The sequence below is a fragment of the Monocercomonoides exilis genome (assembly GCF_001643675.1).
Source record: "Monocercomonoides exilis strain PA203 chromosome Unknown scaffold9-1957334, whole genome shotgun sequence".
Taxonomy (NCBI): domain Eukaryota; phylum Preaxostyla; order Oxymonadida; family Polymastigidae; genus Monocercomonoides; species Monocercomonoides exilis.
Window position 1 is genome coordinate 505256 of NW_027150554.1, and position 20703 is coordinate 525958.

The 20703-nt window shown below is 40.4% G+C and overlaps 4 protein-coding genes across 4 annotated transcripts; 3 read left to right on the forward strand and 1 right to left on the reverse strand.

Moving 5' to 3' along the window:
* Positions 1–417: 417 nt before the first annotated feature.
* MONOS_7506 (uncharacterized protein) lies at positions 418–10285 on the forward strand (the record flags this gene model as incomplete). Its single annotated transcript, XM_067877838.1, has 3 exons — positions 418–443; positions 719–10222; positions 10267–10285. The coding sequence occupies 2 exons, from the start codon at positions 418–420 to the stop codon at positions 10143–10145; spliced, it is 9453 nt and encodes a 3150-aa protein (XP_067732334.1). The 3' UTR covers positions 10146–10222; positions 10267–10285.
* A 206-nt stretch (positions 10286–10491) lies between these two features.
* MONOS_7505 (uncharacterized protein) lies at positions 10492–11509 on the forward strand. The gene is made up of 2 exons (XM_067877837.1): positions 10492–10616; positions 10669–11509. The coding sequence occupies exon 2, from the start codon at positions 10674–10676 to the stop codon at positions 11361–11363; it is 690 nt and encodes a 229-aa protein (XP_067732335.1). The 5' UTR covers positions 10492–10616; positions 10669–10673; the 3' UTR covers positions 11364–11509.
* Positions 11510–11621: 112 nt separating this feature from the next.
* On the reverse strand, positions 11622–12881 carry MONOS_7504 (Cell division cycle protein 20; the record flags this gene model as incomplete). Its single annotated transcript, XM_067877836.1, has 2 exons — positions 11622–12592; positions 12728–12881. The coding sequence occupies 2 exons, from the start codon at positions 12879–12881 to the stop codon at positions 11622–11624; spliced, it is 1125 nt and encodes a 374-aa protein (XP_067732336.1).
* Positions 12882–18187: 5306 nt separating this feature from the next.
* On the forward strand, positions 18188–20680 carry MONOS_14268 (uncharacterized protein; the record flags this gene model as incomplete). Its single annotated transcript, XM_067867054.1, has 3 exons — positions 18188–18929; positions 19107–19784; positions 19974–20680. The coding sequence occupies 3 exons, from the start codon at positions 18188–18190 to the stop codon at positions 20678–20680; spliced, it is 2127 nt and encodes a 708-aa protein (XP_067732337.1).
* Between the last annotated feature and the right edge of the window lie 23 nt (positions 20681–20703).

Here is a 20703-nt window from a genome sequence, read left to right on the forward strand (position 1 = left end):
TTAAGGGTGCTTGTTGAAGACAAAGCTTTTTTTCTGTTCAGTCGAAAAATTCCATTCAAAACCATAATTTTGTGAGATATTTGAAGTTTTCATTTTTGATTTTTGTCCATATGCAATGAAAACAACACAGGCAAGATTGAAATTATTTACTTGTATTACAATTTGTTTGATAGCTTCTTGCGGAAATATTTTTGCAATTCCTCTTGAGAATGGAGATTCATTGCATTTATATAAATTATCAAACCCTGTTGAAATTACAAAAATAAAAGGGAATTCGATGGAGAAGAACTATTCTAGTATGTATTTTATTGTTTATTCTTTCTCGTAAATACTTGAATATTGAATAATTAGGTGCACTTATTAATAATATAAAAATAATTAATTCCACAACAAAAATTTATCAGATTAATTTAAACTATGATACCCCTTCTGCAGCTATTTATGTCAATGAAAATTCTCAATTTAGAGTTGAATTTTGTTCTTTTGTTGAACATTTTGATCCAGTAATTTTTCCAATTTGCTGTTATGGAAGTGTTCATTTGAAGAATATTTCTCTTGTTACAAAAACACATAATTCCTTCCATTCTTCATTATCTCACACAAATGGCTATTCTAAAGATGTGTTAAATGGAGATCTTCATATCACTTCATCATCTTTTTCTTCTTTTTCTACTCTTTCGAAGCCATTTTTATTTTTCGCTTCATTTCCATCACTAAGATTGAGCTTATCATCATTTGATAACATCACAACTCCCTCTTCTTTCAACCCTGCTACATTTTTTACCACTTCATTTTTGACTTCTTCAATTAACAGCTGTTCTTTCAATTCTGTCACTGATGTTCTAACGGGAGGCATTTGTTTGCCAATAAATACCCCTTCTCATTCATTTGCATCCTTCAACAATTCATACACAAAATGCACACGATCTGGAAAAGCCAACACAGCATTCTCTGGCGAAGCAGGAAGGCAAGTCATCGCAGCAACAGCCTCCTTCGATGAAGACACCTTCTTCCAATGCACTGGCAGCGACGGCGGAGCCATCAGCGCGTCCGGCCAAGCAACAGAGCTGTCTATCCACCACTGCACATTCGAGCGCTGCAAAGCCACTGCCGGCTCTGGCGGTGCAATCAACTGCAACTCTATTTCCTCTCTGGACGCGACTGACTCCATCTTCCGCAGCTGCGAGGCGCCCAGTGGCAGCGGTGGAGGAATCTGCACAACTTCTCTCTCAAATTCAGTGCGTGTGGCAGGCTGTCTGTTTGAGCAGTGCAGCGCATCCTCTCACGGTGGAGGTGTGTCCCTTACGCAGTCGACTGCTATCCCCCAGAACATGACACTGGATTCTGTGCGGTTGGAGCATTGCTCTGTCAAAAGTGTGTGCGGAGGCGGGTTTTACTGCGACAGCGAGCATCTGGCGCTGGTGATGATGTACTGCCGCACGTGGAACTGCTCAGCGCTGCAGTTGGGAGGAGGGATGATGTGTGTGTTCAGGCAGAGCTCAACAGCAGCCAATGCTGTGTTCCGCGCATGCGGGTGGTGGGACAACAAGTACAGTGGCAGCAGCAGCAGCAGCCAAAATGCAATGAAAGGGAGCGACATCTACTTGGCAGTGGGAGAGACGGGGCTGTTCCAGTCGAGGAACCCGTTCAATCAGTCGTTTGTGGTCAGAAGCGACTGGCAAACAAGAGCAACGGCGTGTATCAGGAGAGACACTGAAGAGGATGTGCGGGCAGATTGGCTGCCGTACCGCTGGCTGGAGGTGTATGTGGACGGCTCCTTTGCAGCAGAGGCAGACAACGCAGGGTGCGGCTGGACGGTTGAGACTGCATGTGCAACGATCAAGCAGGCGCTGCTTAAAGCAGAAGTTGGCAAGGAAACGAACATCAGACTGGAGAATGAGGTGTCTCCAGCATGTCCTATTGATTTTGGTGCGAGGACGATCCATCTCATTGGCCCTCTCGGAGACACGTGGATGAGCTCATCCAAATTGGACAGCTTTGTGTGTGGAAACGGCATCAACGCTGTCCTGCACGTGGCACAAGGCACACTCACCGTGGAGAACTTGAACTTCCGCCACAACCGCGCCACAAACCCGTCCCCATCGCTGCTGCTGCTTTCAGGGGCAGGAGGACTGCTGCAGATCAACAGTACTCAAGTGGAAGGCTCGCTGTCATCGACATTTGACCGCCCACTCTTCGACGTTCAGGCAGGCACTTTGCTGCTGTACGGGATGCTCCTGTCGAATGTTGTGCTGACAGGTGCCTCGGTCATCAGCCTCTCTGGCCGTTCTGCTGTCTCATTCACACTCAGCAGCGGGAACTACTCGAATGTGACAAGCGAAAGCAACACACCGCCAGTGTTGGATGCCTCGTTGTATGCCGCTGACTACTTTCTACTGTTCAACAACACCACATTCGGAGACATCAACGCTGCTAATTCCAAACACGGAGGCTGCATCGCACTGAACTTTGCGTATTCTTCTTCTTCATCGAATCCTTCTGCTGTCGTGTTCAACAAATGCCGGTTCTTTGCGTGTTCTGCGTCTGTCAGCACACGAGCAGGCGATGAAGGATATGGCGGGGCAGTCTATCTCCTGCTCAGCCGCGACTGCACCACGCCGATCTTCTCTAAGGACACCTCGTTTTATTTCAGCAGCGCCGAAGCAGGGCCAGCCACTCCGCAGCAGAACAACGCAACAATTGGGCGTGATGTCTTCTTGCAGGCGCCGTCATTGCTAGCCAGCGTAACCAATGCCACATTCCCGTTTGCCCTGAGCAGCTCTTCCATCCACACGAAGGACAATGCGCTTTTTGGTACAGACAGCCAGATCTTTCGCGATGTGGAGATAAGCCTGCTGTGGATTCTGGAGGGCTACTACGAAGCACGTTTCTACTTCGACGCCACAACACCCTTTGGGGATGAGCGGTGGTGTGGAGACGAAGCTTTTCCTTGTGAGACAGTGTCTTCAGTGGTTGAGCGAATATTAACACGACATTCAGAAGGAGAACTGAATAAGATCGCGTTCTGCATCAAAGGGGAGACGGCTATTGTGAAGCACTCAGTTATATTTAGAGTGTCGATAGAGCCAGCGGCTGGTTCTTCTGCTTCTGCTTCTGCCTCTTCTGCTTCTTCTGATTCTGATTCTTTGATTTCGCCTTCTGCTGATGGAACTTCCAATAAGTTTCTTTCAGATGAAAAAATAATCGATTCCTCTATTTCTTCAGTCAAACCATCATTTTCATCATCGTCTTCTTCTTCTTCTTTATCATCCGCATTTTCCTCTTCTTCTTCTTCATTCAACAGACCCTCCAACCCCGCCTCAGCCACGCTCCGTCTGGACATCTCTGCCTCCTCCACCTCAGAGCACGAGCTTATCATCACAGGCGCATCAGGCTCTGTGAATTCACTGGAGCTCTCCAGCATTTCTCTGCTCATCGACTCTGCCTCTGGCTGCTCGCCCAGTCTGAAGACAATCATCTACGTGAATTTCCCGGCAGCTGTGCTGCTAATCAGCAAGTGCCACTTGTCATCGGCTCAGTCCAATGCAAATTTTGGTGTTCCTTTCGTCACAGCAGACACAGGCACACTCGAACTGACAGAGTTTGTGTTGAATGCGCAGATGTTTGCGTGCTCTTGCTTTGTGATCCGTTCAAATGACCCGCAGAGGTTTGACTCCTGCACATTTGCCGGCAACACACAGGAGAAAGATCCCTGGTTCGTGATATCAGAGCCAATCACAAGCTCCGTTTCAAACAGAAAACAGCAGAGTTTCTATGATTCCTATGATTCCTATGATTTCTTTGGAAATAACCAAAACTCTCACTCAGAAAGCAACGCAGCAGCGTCTGTGACATACCAAAACTGCACGATAAACTCTGTTCAGATTCCGAACAGCAATTCTCCCTCATTTTTGTCGACATCGCACCACATCGACCTCAGCCTCATCCGCTGCAACATCACAAACACACTTTCTTCTTCATCAGAAGAAGGAGGAGCGTTCAATGTGACGCTGCTGTCAGAAGGGAAAATGACAGTCACAAGCTGTCTGGTGGAGAACTGCTCAGCGGAGACACACTCGAAAGGGAAAGGCGGTTTTTTGCATCTGCACTGCCTCGCAAACACAGAGCATTTCGTCTTTTCAGACGTCAGTTTCGTCGGAAATGCTGCGTTTTTGGGCAAAAACGTGTTTGTTTCGTGCTCGGACTTGAATGAAACAGTGAACGGAATCACTTTCAACTTGGATTTGTCTGAATGGACGGAAGATTTATTGGCATTTTCTGGCAGCGACACAAAGCAATTTACCACTCCAATTGATCTCCTTTCGTTTCTCATTGATTTCTCGTCTGATTCTGTTTATGTGTCGCAAAAGGGTTTTGACGTAGCACGGTGCGGAAGCGAAAAACTGCCATGTTCATCGTTTTTCACTGGATTTATCCATTCATCTGCATATTCTTCACAGAAGAGGACATTTTACTTGGAAATATCGACAAAAGTGGAAGATTCATATGATTTGTCCAACTGTTCCATTGTGAAAAGCGGGGGTGGAAGCACAGCGTCATTGAACTTGGCCTCAGAAATCGATGGCAATGACTCCACGCCAATCATAACGAACAGTGAAAATCTTCTTCTTGATTCAATTGCACTGTCTGCTCCAGCAACATTTACGTATGTTCAGAAAGTGCTTATTCAATCAGCATCTCTTTCTGATGGATTGACACTTAATAAATGCTCGTTTTCCGTTCTAAGTTCTTCTTCTTCTTCGGTTTTTATTCCATTTTCTTTGGTATTTGCAACAAGTGGATTTCTGAACATCACTCAGTTCACATTAGATAAGTCATCATTCTCAACTCCTGTTTTTATTATCACTCAAATTGTTCAAGCGAACATTAACTCGATGAATGCATCATCAATCACAATTGCCAATGCTTCGTTGTTTGCATTGCCAGCAACGACAACCGCACAAACAATGAATGCTTTCTCTTCCACTCTGACTTTTGAAAACTGCCATTTTGATTCTGTGAACATAACATCAACCTCAACCACGTCTTCAGGCACAAGCACAAGCACAGCTCTTTCTTCTCTTATTTCTAACACGCTTTCATCAGCTCTTGTTCTGTCCAACTGCTCATTCCACAGTTGCTGCTCGTCTTCATGTGCAGAAGGAGGAGGGATGCGTATTAAGTTGGATTCTGGCGGCTCACTCAGTTTGAAAGGAGAATCTGAAAGTGCTCTTTCGGAGATCGTTTCGTGTGCCTGCTCAGCGTCTGCTGGCAAAGGCGGGTTTTGCTATCTCGAATGCATTGACACGAATTTGGATTTTACTTTTTCAGCTCTCCTTTTCAATGAGAATAAAGCAAAACAAGGCAAAAACATGTACATCAAGTGCGATGACCTGTCCAGCGCAATAACAACTTATCGCTTGGCATTCAGCTTGGACAAATGGCTGAACGACATCAATGGCTTTGTTGGCAGTGACGATGGAGATTTCCCTGCAGACGAGCCAATGGACTTGCTATCGTTCCTTGTGGAGTACTTCAATGCCTCTATCTCTGTGTCTGCCAGCGGGGTGGACGTTTTGAGGTGCGGCTCACGCTTCATTCCTTGCCAGACGCTGAAAACAGGATTTGCGCACATGCCTAAGGAAGAAGGGGAGAAGCAGCTGTTAATCACTAATTCGACAACTGTATCGTATCAGTTGGACTTGTCAAACGTGACAATGTGCTCATCCACAAAAGCTAGTGCTGAGCTTGTTTTTGACTCTTCTCTGGACTCGTCGGACGCAATTGGAGAATTGCTGTCAAATAGCGAAGTTCTTATCTTTGACTGCTTATCTTTCTCTCTTCCCTCAGTTTTTACTCCACTTTGTGAGTGCCTCATACGTTCTGTGTCTGGCTTACTCAGTCTTCTCTCGTGCGATTTCAATCACAAAGAAGGCGATGAGGATCCATTGAACTATTCTTTGGTGAGTGTGGTGTCTGGAACAGTGCTTTTGGATGAAACTATCATTCGCTCTGTCTCTTCTAACACTCCGCTGATGCTGCTGAGTCTATCTGCTGTGAGTGGAGTGATCACTCGATGCACTTTTGACAAGTTAAATGTTTCTGGTTCTTTGATATCTCTTGTTCCTTCTAATGCAAATGGTGATATCTTCACTCTGAATGTGAGAGAAACCAACTTCACAAACTTGAATGAGACTTCTTCATCTTCATCTTCTCCACCAGAAGGAAGCAGCGTCATCTTCGCACTCAGCACATTCACACAGTCAGCCATCGCTCTGTCGAACTGCACAATTGCCAATTGCAGCAGCCCTGCCTGCACCAAAGGTGGTGCGATGCTGATGTCACTGCCACATTCCAACAGCTACTTCGAACTTGTTGATTGCGCACTCATTCACTGCAGCTGCAACACAGCTAGCGGAAACGGTGGCTGCCTCTTTCTCGACTGCCAGTCGCCTTCTTCTCCGTCTCTCTCTCCTTCGCCGCTGCATCCGATTCTACCGTTTCTGCTGAAAAACCTGAGGTTTACTGGAAATTCGGCATTGACAGGGAAAGATGTGTACATTAACTGCACTAGTTTCAGTCACTTGCTGTATCTCAATTTCGAGTTGGATGTTACTCAACTGTCTGAAAACTGTTCAACTTCTTCTTCTTCTTCTTCTTCTTTTTCAATCTACGTCAACGCAACCTACGACACATCTCAACTGTGCTCGCTCCTCCAGTTCTATCGAGCCAGTGAAGTCTACATCCAGTCAGATAGCAGTGAAAGTGGAAGTGAAAGTGGAAGTGGAAGAGGAAGCAGAAGAATCAGTAACAGTTATATTAACAGTTATATTAACTGTAACAGTAACAGCGGAAGCGACAGCAACAGCTGTGGAGCGCAAGACACACCCTGCCGCACACTTGAGGAAGGAGTGCGGCATCTGTCAGACAGCGGAGCAAGAAAGGTGCATCTGATGAGCAATGTGACTGTGCTGCACCCGACAGCATTCAGCAGCCTTTCTTTGGTGCGCAGCAGCTCTGAGAGTGTTGCGATTGCGTTTTCACGCCAACTGGCAATTGAAGACGAGGCAGCGGTGCTCATCACAGGAAGCGTGAACATTGCAGACTTTGCGTTTTCACTGGGGATCATCGCTTCTTCTGTCGACAAAGCGCTGATGCTCCAAAAGAGCGGGAATTTTGTTGTTGATGGCTGTGTCTTTTGTGCGGCTTCTGATTCTCGATGGCTGGATTATGCGGTGATTTCGGTGGAGTCAGGCACTTGCGAGATTGTCGGATCGACTGTGTCCAATCTCGAGCTGAGAAGCGCTTTTCTAACGACTACAAGTACGTCTGCTCAAAGATCAAGAACTGTAAAGTCGTTTTGCTCTTCTTCTTCGTCTTCTTCTTCTTCTTCTTCGTCGTCGTCTTCGTCTTCTTCTTATTTATCTACTTGTTCATCTTCATCTTCATCTTTACATTCATCATCATCATCATCATCATCATCTTCTTCTTCTTCTTCTCCTTCCTCAATCAATGCCGACCGGAGTGTGATTATCACAAGCACCGATTTCAGCGACCTCCGCCTCGACCAGTTCTGTCTGTTTGTGTCTGATTCCCTTCTCAGCTTGGCTGACTGCACATTCAACCACATCTCGCTGGAGCTCAACAACACCATCATCGACAGCAGCTGCTGCCATTTGACTTCTCTTCATTCATCGTCTTCGATTGACTTCGTGTCGTTTTCGGGTGTGGCGTACAATAATCCTGTGCTTGACACAGAAAAGTCCATTCATGTACTCACTGTGAGCAATTGCAGTGGGGCTGCTGTGTCAATCAGCAGGCTGAGCATTCAAAACTGCGCACTTCCGCTGAAAAGAGGCAATCTTGCTGTGTTTGAGAGGTGCGATGCTCTGTCGCTGGAGAAGTGTGTGTTTGACAATGAGCAGAATCAACAAGCACTACAACAACAACAACTGCAGCAGCAAAAATTGACTCACTCACAGAGAAATAATGTCAATGAAGAGCAACTTTTAAGCAGTGAAGACTCAGCCCTGTGTGGATGGACAGGGTCGATGGTTGACTTCATCAGCTGCCGCGCTGTTCTGACCGACGTGCAGTTTCTGAACTCGCCTGAAGGAGCTGTCTATCAGGATTCAGGCAACATGACACTCACAAAGTGCTCCTTTCAGAAGAACTGCCCTTCGTTCCCTGCTTATCCAAGTGCACAGCGCAACCTTGTCTGTGAAGGTGGTACGTTGAGTGTGTATTCGCCAGTCGCAAGCGATTCAGGGGTAGACGGGGATTCGCATTGGATATCGAGTCTGGGATGCAGTCTGCAGGGCGATGCAGAAGTCAACCGCGCTCCGCTGTTTTCCCCTGTGATTGGCAGCGCAGTGGCGACACTTGAAGAAGATGGGGCTGTGAAAGTGGCAATCACTGGAAGGATGATGATTCCATGCAACTTGTCATTTGAGCTCAAGTCGAAAGTGGATGACATCGAAAAGCTGACAGCATGTGAAATCACAAGCTTTGTGAATGAGACGTATGTGATTGGAGCAATCCCGCTGAACTTGTATTTGAGTGCAACATCAGCAAATAACATTGAAATCCGGCTGCGCTTCTTTGCGGCTCGGGAGCATCAAAACAACAAGCACGTCATTGAGACGTCTGCATTTGCCATGTTGACTGATTCAGTGGATCCGTCTCTGCGCATCAAGCCTGCGGCTGCTGAAGAGCCAGACGCCATTCGACCGATCTTCATTGCGTTTCTGGTTGTTGTGTGTGTGTTAGTGGCTGTGCTGGTTGTGCTGGTTGTTCTTGTTGTCTGTTATGTGCAGTCGCATCGTCGTTCCTCACAAGCAGAGGAAAAAAGAGTGCTGAGGGAGAAAGAGCAGAGCAGGAGACGCTATGAAAACGATAGAAATTCTTCGAATGCTGCAAAGAGAAGCAAAGCAAAGCCAATTGAACAGAAACAGAGGCAGCAGCAACAACAACAGCTGGATGGCTCCTCTTCAACCACACTGCTTCTGCCAGTTAGGGATGATTCATTGGCAGATGATGATTCAATTCCTCAGATGAATTCTTCTTCCTCTGCTTCTTCCTCTTCATCATCATCTTCTTCTTCTTTTCCTCTCTCTCCTTCCTCCTTGTCCATGTCTCAGAGCCGAAGAGAAATAGAAATGGTTCCAATGGAATCCACCAGCTCGCCTGCTTCTTCAGACGAGTTAGATTTCATTGATGACTCATCCACACCCACACCCACACCCACACTCACAAAGGAGCAGAAAAAGAGGAACAAAGAGAAACAACAACAACAACAAAAGAACAGAGAAAAAGCTATTTCGATTGCGAAAGAAAGCGGAAAGGGAAGCCAAAGGCGTTCGTTGGATGAGTCAGCAGACAGTTTTGTGCCATCAGAAGAGATTGAAATGAAAAACACAAACTTCGAATCGGATGGATTTGGAAGGCAAACCCACAATTTGGCACAGGAAATGAGCGCACGAACAGAAGATGCCTCGCCTCCTTATTCTCCCCCGCTTGCTTCTTCTTCTTCTTCTTCCTCTTCCTCCTCCTCCTCCTCCTCTTTATTGAGGCAACAACAGCAGCAGCAGCAGATGAAGAGTCTTCTTCAGTCTTCTGATCCTCTTCTCACTCAGAAAGACAAATTGCCTCGTTCTCAGCCGTCTTTTGCAGTTGCCTCGCCTTTCTCGCCTTTCATAGGCACTGATCAAAACAGCACAGCTCCTTTTAACACACAGAACGGAAAGAATTCTTCTTCTTCTTCTTCTTCTTCCTCTCTTTCTTCTTCCTCTTCTTCCTCCTCCTCTTCTTTCTCTTCTCCAGCAGCCCAGCTCCTCAGAGGAGCAAGGCCAATGAGCATGTCACAAGCACAACTACAGACACAGCTTCAATCATCACCTTCTTCTTCACCTTCTTCTCCTTCTCATTCTTCTTCTTCTTCGCCGCTCCATCCTCTTTCTTCTCAGCACTCTTCTTTTCATTCACGGCAGCTTTCTTCACATCGGATAAACTCTCGCCTTAATTCCCAACCTCCGCAAAAAGGATCTTTTGCCGGCTCTCCCTTAACAAACAGCGTTCAAAGCCCAAACTCTCCGGGAAACCAACTGCTTTATTCTCCAACTTCATTGAGAGCGCGGCATGATTGATCCTTGTGTTATTATGCTTCTGCCTTTCATAAAAATTATGGATAATAGTTTTTAATTTTAAACATTTTCGAGAAGCGGTTTGTTTTTTTTGGTTTTATTTCTTCCATTTTTTTTTAATAAGTATTTTAATTTTATGCAATAATTATTTGCATAAATTATATTATTCACCATCAAAATTTAAAATGGAATCTTTATATTTATTGATTATTTTTAAGATCAATCATTCACGAAGGGAAAAAAGAAAATGATTGAAAAATGAAACATTATTTTCATATTCTGCTTTTATAGCGAAAAGTGTACAACACATTTTATTCTAGAAAATGAAGTTAACATTTCGAAGTTTGATATTACAGATTTTAGTCATTTTTTTTGCGAAGTTTGATGGTTTTTTACATCATGTCATTCCAAAAAACACTGTAAATGCTGCTGATTACAAACATATTTGTTGAAAAGTAATTGACAACAACTAAGGTTTGTTTATTTTAAATTAGGTTACGCTTGTTAAATTTTCCCTGAATTTTAGTATTAATGTTGAACATTCTTTTTTCATTTGCAACACTCGTGTCTTGCCAATGCTATGATTTTGGATCTTCATTCCCATCGTTCTCGTTCCCGTCATTTTCATCGGGATGCGGCGGAAGCTCATGTGCTTCATCTCCATCTCCTTGCTCTGCTCCTTCCCCTTGTGCTTCTCAGACAACATTTGTTGTTCCAACAACATATGCTGCCCCATCACCATGCCAGCTCCCACCCCCACCAAGACAAGACTCTGCGTCAGATCGCTTCAACTTCCACCGTGATGCAGCTAACCGCCAAGCCAACCAGGATTGCATGAGGGCCAACGGAAATTGCCAAACAAGCAATGCACGAAATGCTGATGTTGCCAATTGCGACAATGCTAGAGTTAAGGCTGATGCTGATCTTCGCTCAAAGAACAACCGCTTCACTGAATCAAACTTCGATGAAGTTTTGTGCCACAAGAAGAAGGCACGCACAGAATGCGGTGACTCATCTGCACGCACAGCCAATGTGGATATGGATGCCGGAAAGAGCTGCCGTGCTGCTCAAAATTATAACGACAACTCTCAGAACCAATTCTGTGCTGGCCGTGATAACAGCTGCCGTGCTGAAGATAGCTGCCACAGCGATGCTAATGCATGCAATGCACGCTCGTGCTACACAACCCCACGTGGATGCAGCTGCGGATCAGCGTTCTAAACCAATAGTCTATTCAGATTTACAATCAATTTCATTTTAATTTTTTGAACGGAAAAAGCAAAGCAACTTTATTCAATAACAAAAATTTTTGTCAAAAACACATTTATAAAACACGAAAAACATAAAAAAGAAAAGAAAAGAAAAGAAAGAAACGATAACACTGCAATTTACACAAACATGAAGTGATTTGCTTCTAATAGTTTTGTGACGAATGAAAATGAAGTGAATGGGGTATGCTTCCATTTCTGACGCAATTCTTCACCTTGGAAAAAAAGATTTTTTGAATAAACTTTTTTCAAAATCGTCAAATCTATCTTTCATATTCTTCCTTTGTCTCGATTCCTCTTCAACTAATTCCTCGGATCTAAATACTTTCCATATGAAAATTTTTTCATCGGAAGTTCCAATCATAACTTTTTCTCCGGTCGGACTAAGTGTAAGAAATAGTGCTTTTGACTTTACTCCTTCCATGTTCGCCATTAATTTCATAGAAGGATAATTCCATACGCTCACTGAAGGCTCTGGATCGCTATGAATTGTTATGACCTCTTTTTCTTTAGGAGCGCAGTCAACACCACATATCTGACCCTGTGTCTGAATTGAAGAAGCAACGCAACCCTTCAACAGATCCCAAAACAGCAATCGACAGTCAGCACCACCTCCTCCCGTGACCAGCATCATCGGATCCCAACGGCACCAACAAAGCGCTTTCACTGCAGCTGTGTGCGATTGCAATGCAAGCTTTGACTTTTCCAAGTTGCGATGGTCAAATAAAAAGACTTTACCATTATTTCCTCCTGAAGCTAAGTGAAGACGATCAGGCGACCATTTGAGGCAGCATACTTCGTCAACATGCTCACTCACGCTTGAAATGAGCGCCTCTTTTATGCGCAAATCCCACAAACAAATTTTTGAATCAGAACTTCCTGTTCCCAATGTCAATCCATTCCAATCAATAGAATTTATACGTCCGGAATGCCCTTTCAAAGTTCTTAATTGTTTTTGCTGAGAAACATCAAAAATTCTAATTTCCGAATTTTCAAATCCAGCTGCAAGAGCAGAATTAAACGAATTGTCATCCCACTTTACGCAGCTTACTTCAGAAAGTGGATCGTCTTCCGTCCTATTAAGTTCAGTAGTTTTGCTAGAAACATGAGCCCAGAGGTATATAGTCTCTCCAAGTGCTATTGCAGCGATATCCTCATTGCCCCAATCCAATATATTGTGATCTTTAACGAAAAAAACATGATTTTGTTATAAGGAAAAAAAAAACTTTCATACAGAAATTTTGAGAAATATCTGTAAATTTAGCGAAATTTTTAATTCATGCATTAATGGTATTTGGAAATAGACGAATAATAAACCTGGAGCATCAAGAATTCTTTCAGGATTTGTATCAATTGTTCTAAGTGATGTGAGAGTTGAAGCTTGCGACTGTATCTTGTATGGCGCTGCTAAAGAATTTAAATCAAAGCAATATTTAGGGGAAATGAATCTTATAAAACGATCTTGAAGCATTTAAATTCGTTTTTTCCAAAATTACTAAACCATATTAAATTTTCAAATCGAATTGAAAAATCAGATGAAATTTCATTTTTGAAAAGGAGTTTGTTTGATGCAAAATGCTTATTGCATAAATTTACAAATGGAAAATGGAAGTATAAAGCTTGCGTGAATTACGTTCACTTTCAACATGAATGAAAAAGTATTGAAATTGAGTTACACCATTAACACGATTTGTATTTCAAAATTGTTAAAGTGACTATTCGAAATATATCTAATTTTTAATTTTTTTCAATTTAATATATATATTGTTATAAATTGGTATATGGTTGAATGTCAGAAAGTGAAGAAAATATAGTCAGGGACAAAACCCGGGACAAGGACAAAACCCGGGACACTTCAGTCTAGAATATTTTTTTTGAATGTTTTTTTAAAACAATTCCAAATCAAAAAACAATTCTTGATAAACTTTTTTGATTTCATCCTTTGAATGCACGTCAAAACAATTGTCTTTTCAATAAGAAATTATATCAAATAGAATGATCAAACTTCCATTAATCATATGAAAAAAGCAAACGTTTCTTCGCCTCTCCCTTTCAACAAATTATCACCGATTAAGGCCTCAGCAGAGTTTCGCCGGCTCCCTTCAAAAGTTGAAAAAGTTGATTATCTTCTGAAACAAGATGGAATTAAACCTTCAGATCTTGTGAAAGATAAAATTATTACTCATTCTTCCATTTACCGGCATATGGCTTCAAAAAAAGCAGGGCGTGATCCTCAACATGCTGGCAGGCCAGGGCTGTTCAATAAAGAAGAAATAGAGGAAATAGAAGATTGTGCAATTGCACAAATATCATCCACAAACAAATTGACAGTTTCAGACATAATCAGATTCGTGTGTTGCTATTTGTTTGTTTTATTTTTTAATTGTGCATTTTTGATAGTCAGAAAATGTGATGATGAAGAAAAAGAAGGAATGCACACAAACGACTGAAGTCAGGAAAATCAGCAAAAAATGGGCACGCAGGTTGATAAAGAAAAGTGGATTACTGAAATTAATTAAACCAACTTTTATAGATCTTCAGCGCCTTCAAGCATCCACAATAGAAAATATGAGGAATTGGTTTTCGTTGTTAAAAAATGTTATTGATGATTATAATATTTCATCAGATTTAATTATCAATATGGACGAAACTGGCATCTTGATGAAGCAGTCGGACGAGGAAATAGTAGTTACAAAAGAATCTCAGCATGCATTTTTACCAGAAGCACAGAGAAGGAAAAATGCTACATTATTTTTTTCTATTTTTGCAGATGGGACGTCACTTGATCCAATCATGCTATGGCCTTCTCAGACCATTTCCGAGGATTTAAAGGAATTGAAGTATCATCGAATTAACTGTTTGGCAAATGGGACAGGCTGGATGACAAGAAGAGATTTTGAAAAGGTTATGATAGAAATATTATTGCCAAAAATTAATGAGAAAAGAGTTGAGCTTCATGGACAGTCTTCCTACGCTTTGATTATACTTGATGGGCATTCCTCTCGCCTTAGTTTTCCAGTGATATCTTGGTGCAGAGATCATTTAATCCATTTATTGATTCTTCCATCACATACAACACATCTCACTCAGCCGCTGGATAGGTTTGTATTCGCGCATTTCAAAAACAGCCTAAAAAGAGCATTCTCGGTTCCTTCTGATTCGTCAATTTCTTCTTACAGAAAATCATTAATTCCAGCAGTATCAGAAGCGGTTAATAACTCTCTCTCTCCAAGAATTGTGAAAAAGTCATTTGAAGCATGCGGAATTTTCCCGTTAGACCCTTCTGTCGTATATCAGTGCCTCCCGCAGAAAATTGAAGCCCCTTCGACATCAGAAAAAGTGGTAAACAATTCTTCACTTTCATGCAGAATCAGCATGAAATTAATTACAGGAGATAATTTTTTCGAAAGCTTTTCCATGCAATTCGAAAAAAAAAAGAAAAGTCAGCAAAATAGCTCAGTAACAAAGCAGGATGGTACAATGTCTGAGGTGAAGGAATTATCTAATGTGAAGGACAAAAGTTCAAATGAAACAGGACCTGTTGAAAATGTCAACTTTCAAAACCATGGAAGGAAAACAATTATTCACGATGATGTTTCTTTGGAACAATCTGATTATTCAGAGGATCAAAAAGAGCAACGAGATACAATAGAAGAAGAGATTCTTTTCCCCAGTGAAAAAAGGAAAAGAAAACTAACTTCAGAAAGCAAATGGGGATCCATCTTCAATTACAGTTAAAAACATTTAATGTGAGTCACAAATTATTTATTCTTTGCTTATATAAACATGATTCGACATAATTCAACAGTGCTTTGTTTTAAATTGCCTTTAAAGCGCCAATCTTTTTTAACTGATATTTTAATTGCAAATTCAATTCAGATATTTTCATTTGGCTTGTTCGATCCACACAAATACACGAAAAACTCGATCATCAGTATATTTTTCCATGAAAAAGTGTTGAATTGTGTCAAAAAAAGCTAAATGGAATATCCCGGGTTTTGTCCTTGTCCCGGGTTTTGTCCCTGACTATACATCATTTATTATTCAAATTTTGTTAACTTATTATCGAAATTGGTAAACTTCTCATTCAAAATTAATAAAATACAGTATTTTTAAAAAAAAATTTTTTTTGTGAAAAATTGGTTTTTGGCTGAATGTTAGAAAGCGACTAAAATATTATATCATTTTATTATTCATTAATAGGATGAGAAATAGAACCTCTGATATTATTATTTGTCGAAAAACATGAAAATTTTTTGATTTTCCAGAAAAAACCATCGTCATTGAAATCGAATAGTTTTCAAATTAATTCTCCTCACACCGTTACACTATGAATAATTCAATCGTAGTAAAATTATTTATTTCAATTTAACAAACTTATTAAAACAAATTTCACAACTGAATAAATCCATGAATGCATTTTCGGAATTCATCTTTTATTATTAATTGTTTGCCTTTCGATCTTTAATTTCAAATAACATTTTTTGATTGAATAATTCATAGTGTAACGGTGTGAGGAGAATTAATTTGAAAACTATTCGATTTCAATGACGATGGTTTTTTCTGGAAAATCAAAAAATTTTCATGTTTTTCGACAAATAATAATATCAGAGGTTCTATTTCTCATCCTATTAATGAATAATAAAATGATATAATATTTTAGTCGCTTTCTAACATTCAGCCAAAAACCAATTTTTCACAAAAAAAATTTATTTTTAAAAATACTGTATTTTATTAATTTTGAATGAGAAGTTTACCAATTTCGATAATAAGTTAACAAAATTTGAATAATAAATGATGTATTTTCTTCACTTTCTGACATTCAACCATATACCAATTTATAACAATAAATATATTAAATTGAAAAAAAAATTAGATATATTTCATATTATTGGAAAACAAACTTCGAAGAATTGGAATACCAAGAATTTATAATTAATGGTGAAATCAAAAAATTCAAAAAAAATTAAATAAAAAATTTGTAGGGTATTTGTTGCAACAGTGTTATTCGTTTCTAACAAAAATGAAATTCAATCTTATCGATTGCATATTTCAACATTTCAAATTTATATAGAAAAGTTATACAGAAATATATTGGTGAAAAATATTCAATGTTCCATCGATCAAAAAACATGCAGCTTATCCTTTTCGCACGTATACTTCTTGCTGACAAATTGTTGTTGCTCGATGTTCCCCAAGTTATTTCTATCGAAAGCCAACATACTCGCTTTATTTCTCAATTGAGTTATAACAGTGTTAATTCGAATGGAGGCAATTAAAACGATGCATATTTACAAACAAACAGAATACGAAAAAAAAAAAAAAAAAAAAAAAAAAAAAAAAAAAAAAAAAAAAAAAAAAAAAAAAAAATGAAGAAACGAGGAGCATATCCTGCAATTCCAAAGGATTGAAACTAGTCACATCAACAACAATTGTTTCATTTTTGAGATTATTCAACACTTCGGCTGAACTGAAAAATGTGGCAATTGAACATTCTTCCTCACAATTTATGCTTATAACAGAAAAGTCGAGTGTTATGCTGGATTCCTGCATTTCCCACCAAAAATCATCAACTCCTTTTCATTTACATAGCGGGTCAATATGACTCACAAACATGAGTTCAATGCCAAAAAAGAATGCTTATTCATCCGGGCTCGTATTTTCATCTGATGATTCAAATTCGGCCATGATGAGAAATTCCATCATTTCAGATCTGGATATTTCTTCATCAGACAATTATCTTGTTTCAGGGAAGGGAAAAGTGAAGTGATTTCTAACTGTTCCTTCAGGAACATGTCTGTGAAATCATGCAAGAAAAGTGATTATTACATGGAGCATTCATGCTATTCGAGTTCGATGGAGAACACACTCATTTGTTCATGTGTGAATGCTTTTGAAGGAGGAATTTCGAGTGGGTCCTATTCTTCTCAAGAATTTGTCTGCAAAAACACAACAATAAGCAACGGATAAAGAGAAACAAATGACCTTCAGAAAAAAGATAAAATGAATATTACAGATAGTCAATCGTTTTCGTTGTGTGAATGGGTTGATTGCACAGCACCATGAGGAGGGGCTCTTTATGTTCATGAAAACGAAAATGCTATTTTGACTGTTGAAAATTGTTCATTTTCAAGACGCATTTCTTGAACAAGAGGTGGCGGAATATATGCATTGAAAATCGCTGAATGGATTGCTCTTCATTCATTATTTTCTCAATGCTCAGCACAAGTCGCCTCGGATTTTGGAGGAGGATGAATTATGGCACAGTTTGTGTATGTGCAATCAATGGTTGATGATTGCAATTTTCAAAACTGTTCTTCGGGAAACGATGCAGGAGCAATTGATCTGCGTCCAACGAAAACTCAGAGGCAGAAGAAATGCATTATTTATTCATATTTTATAAAATGTTGTGTATGAAACTCTTCAAATTCTTGGGGAGGAGCAATTGATCATTGGAATTGCGCTGATCAAGTTATTATCTCAAATTGTCTCTTTTGTCATTGTTATTCAATGGATGGAGGAGGCGCTATCGGGATGTTAATTAATACAAATAATGATGGAATTTTACTTTTCTTCTGTTTTTTTCACAATAACACATGCGTAGAAGCTGGGCATGATATTTTTCTTCGAAGTTCAGCAGCAAACAACATTGATTCCACCTGTTTCTCGACCAGGCAAACAACAAACAGAGTCAGTACAGGTCATCATTCTATAGTCAATCATAGCGAATGGCTAAGAAACGATTTTGGAAGAATCAGATTTGTCTCTTCAGTTCAAATGCGGCCGAATGCCATTGATACATATTCGTGCGGAATAAATGAGTCTCATCCACGCAGCACAATCAGTCATTGTTTGACCCAACTAATTCCTGAATATGTGACTGATATCGAAATACTCACTGGAACAATTATCGAAACAAATAGTTTTAATTGTGAAACAGACAATTTTACTGTTTATGGCCAAAGAGATTTAACAACAATAATTCAAACAGAACTAGAGTCTGGTTGTTTGTCTCTTTTTTCAGTCTCAACAGGCATCTTGTCTGTCAGAGACCTTGTTCTTGTGCACAACTCAGCACATGCAAATAATAGAGCTTCGAGGCTATTTGAGATCACTGGAGCAGGAGAGATGCTTATAAGTGGTTTGAACATATCCGCCGGAAATGGGCAATCTTCAGAAGCAGCATTTTCAACAGAGCTGATAAATGTTCAGAATGGGATGTTTCAGATGGAACATGTGAACTGGGCAAAGACTATCTCCACAACTTCGTTATTTTCACTTTCTTCAACAAATGAAATTACACTGACACTTTCAGAATGCACTTTTGATGGAATTGAAAGAACAACAAGCGGAGCGGCTGTGATGTCGTTTTCCAGCGATAAGATTAACATTGATCTGAATTCAAGCACTTTTGAAGGATGTGGAAGTTCAAGTTCAGAGAATGGAGGATCGATGATGCTATTCGCAGGGAATGGAAATGAAGTGAAAGTGAATGGCGGATCTTTTGATGGATGCTTTTGTTCGGCATCCAATGGTCTTGGGGGTGGAATCCTTCTTCGATTATTGAATGAAAATCCAAATTTCCTGATTTCTTCTTCATTCGGAACAAACACGGCCAAATGAGGAAGAGATATTTTCGTTCTTTCTCCAAACCTTGAAGTGACTGCGAAATCGAAAAAGATCTCATGTGTAACAGCCTCTTTGGATACACTTGACAAGGTTAGAGGATATGACAATGGAAACAACAGTGTGGCTATTCCTCTGTGCATCTATCTCCTTCACACACCGGAAGAAATATATGTGAGCAATTCTGAGGCATCTTATCACTCATATTGTGGAATTGTTCAATTCCCATGTTTGACTTTGAAGCATTCAGTCATTCGTCAAACAGGAACAAAGAAAGTGACTGTGAGTGGAATGATTATGATGAGCGATGAATTGACCTTTGCTGGACAGAAGCATGAAATCCGAGGAAGCAATGATCAAAGTGGTTGGACAGTCTCCGATTCAACTTCATCATTCAACTCAGCGATGATAACAGCAAGTGTTGAAACAGAATTATCAAAGCTCATCTTCTCTCTTCCTTCTTCTCTTTCACACTCCACTTTTATTTCTTCATCTTCATTACTGACATTGTCTCATTGCTCTCTTTCTCTTCAAATGCATTCATCAGAAATGGAATTTCTATTCTTATCTATTGAATCTGGTACCTTGGTTATTGATTCTTTTTCAGCTTCATCGATATCACTGAGAGAAAATACATTGATCTCATTGATAGGAAGTAGTACAAATAGCGAGACAATGAACACCAAATGGTTGAATATGACGAAATGCACTTTCACGGAAATCGAAAGAGTAACTGGAAGTGGAGGCTGTATCAACATTGACAACAGCAATGATGAAAATTCAAATGGAGAAATAAATATTGAAGAATGTGTTTTTGATAGATGTTCTGTGCTTGCTGATGAAAGCAGAGGAGGAGATATCAATGCCCTGTTGAAAGGGAATACGCATTTGAATATCACTTCATGCACATTCACAGGATGCACTGCATGAAATGAAGATGAGAAAACTGGATTTGGAGGAGGGATGGCACTGAAGCTGATTGATGACTATTCTTCGTTTGTGATCTCATCTCCTGTTTTTGAAGCAGATAAGCCAAATACTGCTAAATATGGAAATGATCATTTTGTTGAATCATTGAACTTGACAAAGAGCATCACAAACACCTCTCTTCCATTTGTGCCAGAGAATCTGGATGATATTACGTTGGATTCAATGAGAGGTTTTGATGGAAATGATTCAACGAATGCCATTCCATTGATCTATTTATGGCTTTCACTTGGAGCACAGATATTTATTGGAGGCGATGGAAAAGATGTTTGCACTTGTGGTCTTTCAGATTATCCGTGTCTGTCAATCGATTGTTGTTTGGATCGATTGCCTGAAGGAAATGAAAGGAAAATAAACATCATTGGAAAAGGAATTCTTCAAAAGAGTGTTGATGTGAGTGGCCTTTCAATGTGCTCAAACAATGAAGAAATGTGCTCTTTGGAATGTGTTTCATCGCTTGAAGAAGCTGAAGGAGCAGCAATGAAGATTTCTGGAATTACTAAATTTGAATTTATTAACTTTATGATTCCATCTTCATTCACAGGTGGAGTCAATTATTTGATGCATGTTGACTCAAGCGATGGATTATTGACTTTGAAAGACTGTTCATTCACAAAAAATGAAGAAGCAGAGAAGAAAAAACCGATTTTGGGCTGATCAAGGCAGATGGAGACACAGTT